This window comes from Cherax quadricarinatus, chromosome 33 (assembly GCF_038502225.1).
Source record: "Cherax quadricarinatus isolate ZL_2023a chromosome 33, ASM3850222v1, whole genome shotgun sequence".
NCBI lineage: Eukaryota > Metazoa > Arthropoda > Malacostraca > Decapoda > Parastacidae > Cherax > Cherax quadricarinatus.
This window is the reverse complement of record NC_091324.1, coordinates 5,803,976-5,819,316: the sequence shown is the minus strand read 5'-3', so window position 1 is coordinate 5,819,316 and position 15,341 is coordinate 5,803,976. Positions and strand designations below refer to the sequence as shown.

At 42.2% G+C, this 15,341-nt stretch overlaps 1 protein-coding gene across 4 annotated transcripts in view; it reads left to right on the top strand.

Moving 5' to 3' along the window:
- Positions 1-15,341, top strand: part of Ptp99A (Protein tyrosine phosphatase 99A) — a 727,568-nt gene that overhangs the window by 678,904 nt on the left and 33,323 nt on the right. For all 4 annotated transcript variants that reach the window (XM_070090786.1, XM_070090785.1, XM_070090787.1 and 1 more), the window contains one exon: positions 5,239-5,374. In XM_070090786.1, coding sequence (XP_069946887.1) covers positions 5,239-5,374 — 136 coding nt within the window. The remainder of the gene's footprint in view (positions 1-5,238; positions 5,375-15,341) is intronic.

The following is a 15,341-nucleotide window of genomic DNA, read 5'->3' as shown; positions in this document are numbered from 1 at the left end:
GGTCGCCGAATCACAGGTCTAATCACGAAATTCGAGGCCAATTTTTGCCCCAAAAAACTTGCCGAAAGTCGAATTTCACGAAAGTTGATGCTGCCGAAACTCGAGGGTCCACTGTACAATATATACATGTATATATATGTATATATATATATATATATATATATTTTTTTTTTTTTTTTTTTTTTTATAAGAGTCGGCCGGGTCCCACCGAGGCAGGGTGACCCAAAAAAGAAAGAAAATCCCCAAAAAGAAAATACTTTCATCATCATTCAACACTTTCACCACACTCGCACATTATCACTGTTTTTGCAGAGGTGCTCAGAATACAACAGTCTAGAAGCATAAACATATAAAGATACACAACATATCCCTCCAAACTGCCAATATCCCAAACCCCTCCTTTAAAGTGCAGGCATTGTACTTCCCATTTCCAGGACTCAAGTCCGACTATATGAAAATAACCGGTTTCCCTGAATCCCTTCACTAAATATTACCCTGCTCACACTCCAACAGATCGTCAGGTCCCAAGTACCATTCGTCTCCATTCACTCCTATCTAACACGCTCACGCACGCTTGCTGGAAGTCCAAGCCCCTTACCCACAAAACCTCCTTTACCCCCTCTCTCCAACCCTTTATATATATATATATATATATATATACATACATACTGAAAGAAAGAAAAAATTTCATCGTCATTCAACACTTTCACCATCACTCATACATAATCACTGTCTTTGCAGAGGCACTCAGATACAACAGTTTAGACATCCCTCCAAACTGCCAATGTCCTAAGCCCCTCCTTTAAAGTGCAGGCATTGTACTTCCCATTTCCGTGACTCAAGTCCGGCTAACCAGTTTTCCTGAATCCCTTCACAAAATATTACCCTGCTCACACTCCAACAGCTCATCAGGTCCCAAAAAACATTTATCTCCATTCACTCCTACTATTTAACACGCTTACACACGCTTGTTGGAAGTTCAAGCCCCTTGCCCACAATACTTCTTTTACCCCCTCCCTCCAACCTTTTGGGGACAACCCCTACCTGGCCTTCCTTCCCCAGTCCAAGTCATTCTACTTTGTTCCATTCTCTCAAAATGACCAAACCACCTCAACAGCCCTTCTTCAGCCCTCTGACTAATACTTTTGGTAACTCCACACCACCACTTAATTTCCACGCTACGAATTCTCTGCATAATATTTACACCACACATTGGCCTTAGACACGACATCTCCACTGCCTCCAGCCGCCTCCTCGCTGCAGCATTTACAACCCATGCTTCGCACCCATATGAGAGTGTAGGTACCACTATACTCTCGTACATTCCCTTTGCCTCCATGGATAACGTTCTTTGTTTCCACAGATACCCCAATGTACCACTCACCTTTTTTTCCTTCATCAATTCTATGGTTAACCTCATCCTTCATAAACTCATTAGCTGACAAGTCAGCTCCCAAATATCTGAAAACATTCACTTCTTCCATACTCCCTCCAATGTGATATCCAGTTTTTCATCACCTTACTCTTATGTACATTCTTTTACACACCCTCCCAAACTCTTCCACTAACCTTTGCAACTGTTCTTTAGAATCCCCCAAAAGCACAGTATCATCAGCAAAAAGTAACTGTCGACTCCCATTTTGTATTTGATTCCCCATAATTAAATCCCACCCCTCTCCCCAACACCCTAGCATTTACTTCTTTTACAACCCATGTGTAAATATGTTAAGCAACCATGGCGACATTACACATACCTGTCTAAGGCCTACTTTTACTGGATAGTAATTTTTCTCTCCTACATACCCTAACCTGAGCCTCGCTATCCTCATAAAAACTTAGTAACTTACTACCTATTCTATTGTAACATCTGCTACATTTCTTCCTATCCACCTTATCATAAATGCAATAAAAACTTCCCTACCTTTAAATACTGTTCACATATATGCTTCAGTGTAAACACTTGATCTACACATCTCCTACCCATTCTAAAGCCTCCTTGTTCATCTGCAATTCTGCTCTCTGTCTTACCTCTAATTCTTTCAATAATAACCCTACCATACACTTTACTTGGTATACTCAGCAAACTTATTCCCCAATAATTTTTACAACTCTTTTGTCCCTCTTCCATTTACATAAAAGAACTATACACACACACTGCCAATCCCTGTTTACCATCCCCTCTTTCATACATTTATTGAACAAAATTACCAACCACTCCAACACTATATCATCCCCTGCTTTTAACATTTGTCATAATCCCATCAGTTCCAGCTGTTTTACCCAGTTTCATTCCCCATAATGCCTAGTGCACCTCCCCCATACTCAATTCTGGCTCTTCTTCACTCCTAAAAGATGTTATACCTACATGGCCATTGCATGAAATTACTGCCTCCCTCTCTTCGTCAACATTTAAAAGTTCCTCAAAATATTTCTGCCATGTACCCAATACCTCCAGCTCCCCATCTACTAATGCCCCTACTCTGTTTTTAACTGACAAATCCATTTGCTCCCTAGGCTTTCTTAACTTGTTTATCTCCAAAAATTTTTCTTATTCTCAGCAAAATTTGTTGACAGTGTCTCACTCTATCATTTGCTCTCTTACTCTCTCACCACTCTTCCCCTTTCTTTTGCTCTCCATATACTCTACCCATCTTATATCACCTCTGCTTTGTAAAAACCTCTCATAAGTGACCTTTTTCTCTTTTATCGCACCCTTTACCACATTCCACCAATCACTACTCTTTCCTCCTGCACCCACCCTCCTATAGCCACAAACTTCTGTCCTGCATTCTAACACTGCATTTTTAAAACTATCCCACCTCTCTTTAACCCCCACTAGTCCACCTTCTGCCAGTAGTTGCTTATATCTCACCCTAACTTCCTCCTCCCTTAGTTTATAAACTCTCACCTCTTTCCTACTTGTCGTTGCCATTTTCTTTTTGCCCTATGTACCCCTTACTATGCTATACTATCGTACTGCATAAACTTCTATTTTTAATAATTTTTTATCTTGTTTCAACAAAAAATTAAAACTTCGTTTATAAGTACATTGAAAAGAACATACAACAGATTTTTCCTGTAATATATTTGTTAGTTACAAATTATTTTAGCTTAAGGTTGATGAAGTCATATGTCTGGCAGTCAGCATCTGGGGGGGGACTGCAGCTCTGCAGCTCCTATGGACGAGCCGCCAATGTGTGCATGTGTGCAAGTGCGCGTGCTCACCTAATTGTGGTAGCAGGGGTTGTCACAGCTCCTGGCCCTGCCTCTTCACTGGCCACTGCTAGGTCACTCTTCCTGCTCCATGAGCTGTGTGCGTGTTTGTGTGCATGTGTGTGTGTGCGCACGTGTGCGTGTGCATGCGTGTGTATATGTGTGTACTCGCCTATTTGTGGTTGCAGGGGTTGAGACTCAGCTCCTGGCACTGCCTCTTCACTGACTGCTGCTGGGTCCTCTCTCCCTGCTCCATGAGCTTTATCATACCTCGTCTTAAAACTCAGTATGGTTCCTGCCTCCACTACATCACTTGGCAGACTGTTCCACTTTCTGACAACCCTATGGCTGAAGAAATACTTCCTAACATCCCTTTGACTCATCTGACTCTTCAACTTACAATTGTGACCCCTTGTTTCTGTGTCCCATCTCTGGAACATCATGTCTCTGTCCACCTTATCATTCCCCTTAGCTCTGGAACTAGTCTTGTCGCAAACCTTTGCACTTTTTCTGATTTCTTTACGTGCTTGACCAGGTAGGCGAGTGTGGGTGTGTGTGTGTGTACTCACCTATTTGTGGCTGCAGGGGTTGAGTCATAGCTCGTGTGTGTGTGTGTGTGTGTGTGTGTGTGTGTGTGTGTGTGTGTGTTTGTCTCTCTGTCACAGGCAGAGCACAGAACCACAGCTGTTCCTGGGGACTCAGCAGCAAGCATTTTATGGCAAGGCAGTGGGTGGGCAAGGAGGGCATCCACTAGGGGTGAGCACAGGGAGCTTAACCTGTGACATTCCTGTCACAGGTTAAGCCATCTCTTCCTGTTAGTAAGACTTATGTTTCTGAGGCGAGTTGGGCAAACCGGTTATACAAGATTTTCGCAGGAGAATGCCATAAAAATGGTTTTCCAAATATTTAAATGGTTCACGTAAATCAATAACGAAGATGTTTTTGTGATAACTATATGTTAAACAGAATTTCTGAAACCACACATCTTGTACGTAGCTCGTTATCATTCATTTTTTGTGACATTATTCAAATTGTATAGAAATTGGAACTGATTTGCTTCATGTTCAATTTAAAGTTGTCTTTCAGTGACTGGTTTGCACTGTCTAAAATGTTGGAAATTTTTGTTCTAAAATATTTCATCTATTTTCCCAACTTTTGTTATATTCCGAATCAAACATTATTTTTCATGTTCATGTTCCAGTTTGATTATCAACTTTTTTTTGCATCATCTCTAGATGATATGTAAATTTTTAGTTATTCTTTTGATTTTGAAAGAAGGAAAGCAGCTTGAAACATACTCAAATTAACCTCTTGAAGGGCTTTGCTTGTAAGATTGATATGGCTCAAAATGTCCCAAACAATCAGGCAACAGATAAATTTGAAACCATTAAATTTTTTGTAATGGAACACTCGACTTCAATCTGTTTCTTGCAGGTGTTAATGGCATTATGCTAATTTTCTGTACCCAAAAATTGGCCCATATGGTTTTGCTGAGTTCTTCTGATATCAGACCTTTTAAATTTGTCAATATCTTATTGTTGTACAGAAAAGAAAAATTGCAAATATGTTGAGAAATATAAAAAATTGACAACTTCTGTTCAACATATGGCTACATCATTAATCACCAAATATAATGTATGTGGAGAGCAAAGAACAAAAAGCACCTATGGATATGTTGAAATTTGTCTTTGCACCAAATTTTCTATATAGAATTTTTTTAAACTGGCAACTTGTTTTTGGTTGATTGATATTGAATGAGATAAGGGGTTGCACTGTTCTTGCTTTGCGAAATGTAGCTGAATATTTTTAATTTGCTGTTTTGCATATTATGCATATTATTTTGAAATATAGTTTGACAATGTCAGAATTATTACTTTTAGAGATTATTAACTTTGGAAATTATTTTAGATTATTTAGTATGGTATGTAATGTGTTAAGGAGTTAATACTTCACATAATTTCTTTTTTCTTAGTTTTAGGAAATCACAAGTTTTGTAATCTTTGATGTTCTAACATTTTGTTTTAGGTATGGTGGTACGGAGGCTGCCACATTCTGTGCATTAACTACCCTAAAAAGTCAAGTAGAGTTTGAGCAGCATTTGGATACTTACATGTATTGTAAACTTTATCATAACAGAAGACCAAGCATTTGGACGAGTCAGGTAAGCACTTATGCTTTTGTGTTGATGTGAGTACTAAACATGAGGGAGTGTGTTCTTAATTTACAGCACAGAAGAGGCCTTTTTGTCTTAAAAGTTATTAAAATGGAACATAACTATAATATTCTGTCAAGATCTGTGAGTTAAACAAGCATTTTATTCAATAGATGAACCCATAAAAATTTAAATAGCTTAAAATTGTTTAGATAGCATCTGAGACCTTGGGCTAAAAATAATCATTTCTCGAAAACTCTCTTAATTTGCGAGTCAAGAGAGCAGCAATATTTGCCAGCTCAGTTTCAGTGTGGGCGGTCACGAACGATGCAATTCTGCTATTGCTGTGCATTCTGATGATTGATAAGAAACATAATTGAAAAACAAGCATGAGAAGCAGAAAGGTTGTTGAGGAACTCTGAGCAGATAACGTGTGACTATTATTTCTTAATTTTTTTTTTTTTTTTTTTTTTTTTTTTTTTTTTTTTTTTTTTTATATATACAAATCGGCTGTCTCCCACCAAGACAGGGTGACCCAAAAAGAAAAACAATCCCCAAAAAGAAAATACTTTCATCATTCAAAACTTTCACCTCACTCACACATAATCACTGTTTTTGCAGAGGTGCTCAGAATATAACAGTTTAGAAGTACAGTGGTCCCTCGTTCATCGTCCTTAATCCATTCCTGGAAGTGGGACTGTTATCGAAATAGACGATTTTCGAACCATTTTTCCCCATAAGAAATAATGTAAATACAATTAATCCATTCCTGACACCCAGAATTATTAAAACAAAAAATTTTTTTACATGAAATATAGATGTAGTACAAAAACAATACAATGGCACATGGTGAATGAAACATTAACAGCATAACACTTACCTTTATTGGTGATTCTTCTTAGTGTATGGAAGACTGGAGGAGGAGACAGATTGAGTTACTGTTTGGAAGGGGAATCCCCTTCTATCAACACCTCAGGTACCAAGTGCTTTTCTGGGGTTACTTCTCTTCTCTGTTTCTTAATGCCACTAGGACCAGCTTGAGAGTCACTGGAGTCCTGTCTCGCAAAAAAAACTGTCCAGAGAGCTCTGTTTCTAGCGTCTCTTTAAAACTTCCCTAAAATGGGCCAAGACTCTGTCACTGTACAAGTTGCCGATATGGCTTGCAACATCCTTCTCAGGGTGATGTTTCTCCATAAATCTTTCCATCCTACCCCACATTTCAAAAATCTCCTTAATTTCTGAAGAAGGCACTTTATTCCATCTCTCTTCCTCCTCCTCTGCAGCAAGATTCTGAGCTGTGATCTGTTGCTCTTCCTGCTGAAGCTCTTGCAGCTCCTCAGTGGTTAGCTCTTCGTTGTGGTCCTCCACCAACTCTTCCACATCCTCCAAACTCACATCCAACCCCATGGAACTCCCCAATGCCACAATAGAGTTCACAAGTGACGTAGGCTCATCAGGGGCTGCCTCAAACCCTTCAAAATCCCTCTTGTGGACACAGTCTGGCCACAAGTTTCTCCAAGCAGAGTTCAAAGTCCTGGTAGTCACTCCCTCCCAAGCCTTACCTATAAGGCTTATGCAATGGAGAATACTGAAGTGTTCTTTCCAAAAATCACTTAAGGTCAAGTGAGTGTCTGAGGCCACATTAAAGCACCTTTCAAACATTGCTTTGGAGTAGAGTTCTTTAAAGTTTGAAATGACCTGCTGGTCCGTGGGCTGGAGGAGAGGAGTGGTATTAGGGGGCAAGAACTTTACTGTGATGAACTCAAACTCCTTCAGAATTAGGTCATCCAAGTTTGGAGGATGAGCAGGTGCATTGTCCATTACTAGCAGGCACTTGAGATCCAATTTCTTTACCAGGAGATAATTCTTCACACTAGGGCCAAACACTTCATTGAACCACTCGACGAAAATTTCCCTAGTGACCCATGCCTTATTATTAGATCTCCAAAACTTACACAATTTACTCTTCATAACATTGTTTTTCTTGAACACACTGGGATTTTCAGAATGGTACACTGGTAACGGCTTCACTTTGAAATCCCCACTAGCATTAGCACAGAGCATGAGCGTCAGCCTGTCTTTCATAGGCTTGTGTCCTGGCAGTGCCTTTTCCTCTTGAGTAATGTAGGTCCTCTTTGGCATTTTCTTCCAAAAGAGGCCTGTTTTGTCACAATTGAACACTTGTTCAGGTTTCAGTCCTTCAGCCTCTATGTACTCCTTGAATTCATGCACATATTTTTCAGCCACTTTTTGGTCCGAAGTGGCAGCCTCACCATGCCTTATCACACTGTGTATGCCAGTACGCTTCTTAAATCTCTCAAACCAGCCTTTGCTGGCCTTAAATTCACTCACATCCCCACTAGTTGCAGGCAATTTCTTTACCAAATCGTCATGCAACTGCCTAGCCTTTTCACAAATAATCGACGTCATAAGACTATCTCCTGCTAATCGTTTCTCGTTTATCCACACCAATAATAACTTCTCAGCGTCTTCGAGTACTGGTGATCTAATTTTTTTCAGCATATTTATTCCCTTTGCAACAACAGGTTCCTTGATTTCCTTTTTCTTGGCCACGATGGATGATATGGGTATGGGATTTGTTATACATCCTGGCCAGTTTGCCCACACATACTCCACTTTCATATTGTTCAATGATGTTTTTCTTAAATTCAGTCGTATTTCTCACCTTTACCAAAGGCTTGGCACTAGGAGCTTTCTTTGGAGCCATGGTAGCTTATTTAGCATTTGCAAGCACTAAAATGAATGGAATATTATGAAATATTTCATATGAACAAGTGAGGGGACCGTCGCTCACTGGTAAACAATGGCACACTGGCTGGGAAGGTAGGCCTAGGCAGCTCAGAGCGTGAGTACACGTCCAGGACGAAAGACGATTATAAGAACATAAGAACATAAGAATGTAGGAACACTGCAGAAGGCCTACTGGCCCATACGAGGCAGGTCCTTATCAAAACGACATCTACCTAAAGCTACTCAAGAAACAACTCCCGCACCCCCCAACACCAATCAAACCCAGCCCCTCCCACTCATATATTTGTCCAGTCTCTTCTTAAAGCTACCCAAGGTCCTAGCCTCTATCACCCCACTGGGAAGACTGTTCCACGCATCTACAACTCTGTTAGAAAACCAGTACTTACCTATGTCCTTTCTAAATTTAAATTTATCCAACTTAAATCCATTATTCCTGGTTCTTACCTGGTTCGACACCCTCAGTACTTTATTAATGTCTCCCTTGTTTATGCCCGTCATCCACTTATACACTTCAATGATATCTCCCCTCATTCTACGCCTCTCCAGAGAGTGGAGATTTAAGGCTTTAAGTCTATCTTCATACGGGAGGTTCCTTACACAGTAAATCATTTTAGTCATTCTTCTCTGTATGTTCTCTAATGAGTCTATGTCCATCCTGTAGTAAGGGGACCAAAACTGAGCAGCATAATCCAAATGAGGCCTCACTAGTGATGTATAGAGCTGTAAAATAACTTTTGGACTTCTGTTACTTATACTTCTTGAGATAAATCCAAGTAATCTGTTGGCCTTGTTGCGCACACTGAGGCACTGCTGTCTTGGCTTTAGATTTCTGCTTACCATGACTCCCAAGTCTTTTTCACATTCTGTATGACCAAGCTCTACTTCACCTAGATTATAGCTTCGAGGGTTATTTTCATTACCAAGGGCAAGTACCTTACACTTATCCACATTAAACTTCATCTGCCATTTCTCAGACCAAGACATTAATTTGTCCAAATCGTCCTGGAGTTCATTGATATCCTCCTCAGAGTGAATTATACGGCCTATCTTTGTATCATCAGCAAACTTACTCATGTCACTAGTAATCCCTTCATCAAGGTCATTAATGTAAATTATGAACAAGAGAGGGCCTAAAACTGATCCTTGTGGAACGCCACTCAACGGACCATTTGCAAGCCAATGTTTGGACGAAATAAAGCGACGATTTCTGAAAAGGACGACTATCAAGCCGGACGATTATTGAGGGACCACTGTATATATGTATAAAGATACACAACATATCTTTCCAAACTGCCAATATCCCAAACCCCTCCTTTAAAGTGCAGGCATTGTACTTCCCATTTCCAGGACTCAAGTGCGGCTATATAAAATAACAGGTTTCCCTGAATTCCTTCACTAAATATTACCCTGCTAACACTCCAACAGCTTGTCAGGTCCCAAATACCATTTGTCTCCATTCACTCCTATCTAACACGTTCACACACGCTTGCTGAAAGTCCAAGCCCCCTCGCCCACAGAACCTCCTTTACCCCCTCCCTCCAACCTTTTCGAGGATGACTCCTACCCTGCCTTCCTTCCCCATCAGATTTATATGCTCTCCATGTCATTCTACTTTGATCCATTCTCTCTAAATGACCAAACCTCAACAACCCCTCTTCAGCCCTCTGACAAATACTTTTATTAACTCCACACCTTCTCCTAATTTCCACACTCCAAATTTTCTGCATAGTATTTACACCACACATTGCCCTTAGACAGGACATCTCCACTGCCTCCAGCCGCCTCCTCACTGCAGCATTTACAACCCAAGCTTCACACCCATATAAGTGTGTTAGTACTACTGTACTCTCATATATTCCCTTCTTTGCCTCCATAGATAACATTTTTTGTCTCCACATATACCTCAATGCACCACTCACCTTTTTTCCCTCATCAGTTACTATGATTAACTTCATCCTTCATAAATCCATCCGCTGACACATCAGCTTCCGAATATCTGAAAACATTCACTTCTTCCATACTACTCCTCCCCAATTTGATATCCAATTTTTCTTTATCTAAATCATTTGATACCCTCATCACCTTACCCTTTTCTATGTTCACTTTCAACTTTCTACCTTTACACACACTCCCAAATTCATCCACTAACCTTTGCAATTTTGCTTTAGAATCTCCCATAACCACAGTATCATATGTATCATGGATTTTTTGCTTAAATGCAAAATTTTATAAAAATCTTTATCAAAATACAGTACAGTGAACCTTCAGTTTAAAGGACTGAAAGGGAAGGGGAATTGGATGGCTGGTAATGATGATAGTGGTAAATATTAATGAGATTGTCTTGCTGTGATTTTAACAATAATGGACAATTCTGTAACCAGTGGACTTAGTTGTTTCTGAATCGATTGACCAAATGGATTTCATCCCATATTTTCGAAGTTCATTAAACTGAGGTCTGTTAAATTTGCTAGTTTGAAAAGGAAACACTGTAGTGTGCAAGTCACTAGTATATCATACTTTAAACCATAATTACACATTCCCATACTTTCTTCGTTGATCTGTTTACTCGAGAGAGAATTCTATTAACCCTTTGAGGGTCCAGAGGCCAAATCTCAGAGTGACAGTCAGGGTCCAAGAATTTAAAAAAAAAAAAAAATTTATTTTTCTTATGAAATGGTAGAGAATCTTTTTCTGAAACTAATAAAACAAAAAGTATGAAATTTGATGGAAAATTGACAAAATTATGCTCTTGCGAATTTTGCTGTGTCAGCGATATTTACGCATCGGTGATTTTGCCAACTTCAACTTCCATTTTAGGCCAATTGCGGTGGAACCTCGACTTTCGAACTTAATCCGTTCCAGGAGCTAGTTCTAAAGTCGAAAAGTTTGAAAGGCGAAGCAATATTTTCCATAAGAAATAATGGAAATACAATTAACCCGTTCCAGAAACCCAAAAATATTCACAAGAAAATACATTTTATAGATAGTATTACATTATAGTTTTACATACACACCCTGCCTTGGAGGGAATCGGCCAGTGTGATAATAAAAAAAAATATAATTTATTAATAAATTTAAATAAACATAAATTAACATTTTTATTTACCTTTGTTGAAGACTGGTGATGGCATCTAGAAGATAGGGAGAAGGAGAGAGGGAGTTGGGGTTAGTGTTTGGAAGGGGAATCCCCCTCCATAAGGACTTCAGGTATCAAAGCCCTCTCTGGGGTTACTTCCCTTCTCCGCCTTTTAATTCCACTAGGACCAGCTTGAGAGTCACTGGACCCCTGTCTCACAAAATAACTGTCCACTGTCCTCTGTTTCTGGTGCCTCTTTAAGATTTTCCCCTCTTCAAGGGGGGCTCCTTGGCGTGGTGAAGAGGCTCTTGGTCTGAGGAATTAGCCCTGTCGGTCTTCTTCCTCAGACCGAACCTAATTACCCCCCATTCTCCCCTCCCCTATCCCATCCTCCCCATCCTCCCCTTTTTCCATTCCTCCTCCTCCTCCTCACCCCTCCCTTTTGCCCTTCCTCTTTTTAGCCTTCGTGATTTCTCCCACAGGCGCGCTAGTTCCTGGGTAGGGGAAAGGACACCGGGGTCCATCCCATTCCGTTGAGGTTTCTTGGCGGTGGCGTAGTTTGCTGTGGAATCTGGATTGCCTAGGGATGTCCCGATCCCTCTCCGGTATCCCGGAGTAGCTTTGGGTGTCTTTTGGGCGACGGGTGTATCTCTGGAAGCCACCTTTCGGATTCCGGGGGTGGTGGCTGAAGGAGGTATGCTTTGTGGCGGATATCCGGCCGCCCTCTCTTTTGTCCACCGAGGTAGCTCGGCAGATGTGAGGTTGCTATCCCAGATTGCTGGTTTACTGGCATGAAGGGTAGGGTATGGCACGGGTTCCATGCTGCATCTGCGCTACTAGCGGTGTCGAGTCCTCTTGGGCGCGGAGGGAGATTTCTGGCCCTTTCATTCCTCCTAGGAACTATCCCTCCCCGGTCCCCCCTTTTTTTTTTCTTTTTTTTATTTTTATTTTCTTTTCTTCTTTCTTTTTTTTTCTTAAAAACAAAAAGAAAGAAGTAACCTAACCATGGCAGCCCTAGTCCATGAACCTGGTACCCCCGGGCCCCTTCTTGATACCGCACCCCGTTCTGACCCCGCCTCGTCTTTGGACCACTCTTCAGACATTCCTCATGCCTCTGTACCTATTGCCGGTGCTGTTTCCTCACCCGCTTCAGGTACTGAGGCCTCGACTGACTCCTTCGATTTATCAGACCTTCGCTCTCCTCTGACTATGCTTCCGGCCTCTCCCTCTACGGTGCGGCAATTTTCAAATCGCCGACCCGTTCCACGTCGGACCAACTCTGGTCCCACGCCTAAACGTCAACGACAATTACCTGCTGATGATACTTCTCCACCTTCACCTTCTCGTTCTTCTCAGAAACGATCGACACGTCCTTCACTACCTTTCCACGCTCAGTTTCAGACTGAACAGTGGACTAAATTCTTCACTTTACGACCAACTTCCTCTACTGCCTATCTTTCTGACCATAGTATTGGCAAGGCACTCCTACGCCATGTTGGTAAAGATATTTCTTTTCATGCTCTTAAGAGCGGTACGCGCATCATTACCGTACAGAATGCTACCCTGGCTCGTGAGCTCTCTCGTCTTTCCCATATAGATACTGTTCCTGTCACCCTTGAAAAACATCATTCCCTCAATTCTTGTAGTGGTACCGTTATTCTGCCCCATACCATAGTTCAACAAAATTTCCAGACATGTGGCACCGACATTCTAGAACAGCTGGAACTCCAAGATCTCCCAATCCTCAAGGTAGACACTTACGTTCTTCCTGCCCGTGGGCGGAGACGATACCCTAGCAATGTGGCTCGTTTAACTTTTGACAGCCGAGAACTCCCATCCTCCGTTTATATAGCAGGACATCGGTTACAAGTTCGAAAGGTGATCCCTACACCACAACAGTGTAGAAATTGCTGGCGATTTGGCCATCCAGCGAAATATTGCAGATCTATCGCCGAATGGCCAGTCTGTGGTGCCGATGACCATTCTAATACGTCTTGCAATCGATCTCCCTCTTGCCTTAACTGTCATGAGGCTCACCCTTCGTACTCTCGCCGTTGTCAGGTCTATTTAAACGAGCGGGAAATCCGTTACCTCAAAGAGACAGAAGGTCTCCCTTATGCCATGGCAGTTTCTCATCTCCGCCTCCAAGGGAGACTCCCACGTGTTTCTTATTCCCGTGTTTCAAAACGTCCCCCCACTTCTGGTATCCCATCTTCTACACCCACCTCTATGGTTACCTCTCCCATAATCACTCCTGTATCTAATCCTTTTGCTGTCCTCGGCTCAGACGTCCCTACTTCAACGCCTCAGTCTAATCTCGCTTCTTCGAGTTCTCTCTTACAAGCCTCAGTATCGACGAGACCTCGTACGACACCTCTTCCCAATCGTCCCTCTACTTCTCAAAAGTCAAAAAAAGGTCCGGTAACACCTCCTACCCATCTTCCACCTCCTCATTTTACCCTCCCTGTCTCTGTCCCTAGTTCTTCCCCTCTCACTGGCTCAGTTACAAGTGCAGAGGTTCACCCTCCTCCTCGTAATGTACCTTCCTCCCCTGTTCCCTCCCAAGTTTCTTCCTCTTCTGCCACCTCCCAGGTTCCTGTCTCTTCTGTCCCCTGCCACGCTTCTCCAGTTCCCTCCACCCTTTCGCCCCCCCCTACCTTGGTACAGTCCAATACAGTTCCAATCTTTACTCATCCTCCCCCTACCATTCCCAATATTGTCTCCCATACGACATCTCTGAATTCCGAAACACTTGAAGCAATCTCTGAATATATTGCAGAGACCAAACCATCAATGGACACTGATCCACCTTCCGCTCTTTCTCTCTCCTCTGCTCCATCTGCGCAACTCCTTTCTTCACAGCGCACCGTTCCTTCGCTGCTTGAACATTTTCCACTGCCTCCGCATGTGGACTTTTCTAACCCTTCTAGTCCGTAGGAACCCTTACCTGCGGATTTCAAGTATCTTTATCATTGCCAATCATGGCCTTTTTACAGTGGAATATACGCGGCCTCAGGGGTAATCGGGGTGAGCTTCAGATGTTACTCTCCCAGTTTGCCCCTGTTGGTGTTTGCTTACAGGAACCAAAATTACACTCTGCTGTTATTTCTCACATCTCAGGCTATAATTTATTGTATTCTTCAGATCCTTTTCCTGATGGGACCTTTAATGAAAGTGCCCTTCTTCTCCGCACTGATATTCCGTACCATCAGCTATTTATTCATACTTCGCTGCATTACACAGCAGCCCGTATCCACTTACATAGGTGGTATACGCTCTGTTCTTTATATCTCTCTCCTTCTCGGGCATTATCTATTCCGGATTTTGCCTTCCTTGTTTCGTCATTACCGCCACCGATTCTGTTACTTGGTGATTTTAATGCCCACCATTTCCTCTGGGGAGGGTCTCACTGTGATTCCCGTGGAATTCAGTTAGAGGCTTTTCTTGCCACCCACCCCCTCCATGTTTTAAATACAGGTACTCACACCCATTTTGATCCTCGGACTCATACTCTCTCTTGCATCGATCTCTCAGTTTGCTCTTCCTCCGCCGCATTAGACTTTACTTGGTCTGTTCTCCCGGACTTACATGACAGTGATCATTTCCCAATCATTCTTACTTCCCCTTCATATTCGCCACCTCTTTGCACCCCACGCTGGCAATTTAATCGGGCAAATTGGAACCTTTACTCACACCTGACTGTTTTTAAAGAGGTTCCTTCTTCGTCCTCCATCGATGAGCTTTTACACCTCTTCTCGTCCTCCGTTTTCACCGCAGCTTCTCATTCTATACCCCAAACTTCGGGCAGGCATTCTCAGAAATGCGTGCCTTGGTGGTCTCCTGCTTGTGCTCGTGCAGTACGTTTGAAACGCGCTGCATGGGGCAGGTACCGGTACAATAGAACCACAGAGCGACTCCTTGATTCTAAACAGAAGCGTGCGATCGCTCGCCGTGTCATCCGTGACGCTAAACGCACTTGCTGGCGAGATTATGTCTCCACCATCACCTCTGCTTCCTCTATGAGTGCAGTCTGGAAAAAAGTACGAAAACTGAGTGGTAAATATTCTCCTGACCCGGCTCCTGTTCTGCGAGTTGCCGGTGTTGATATAGCAAACCCACTAGATGTTG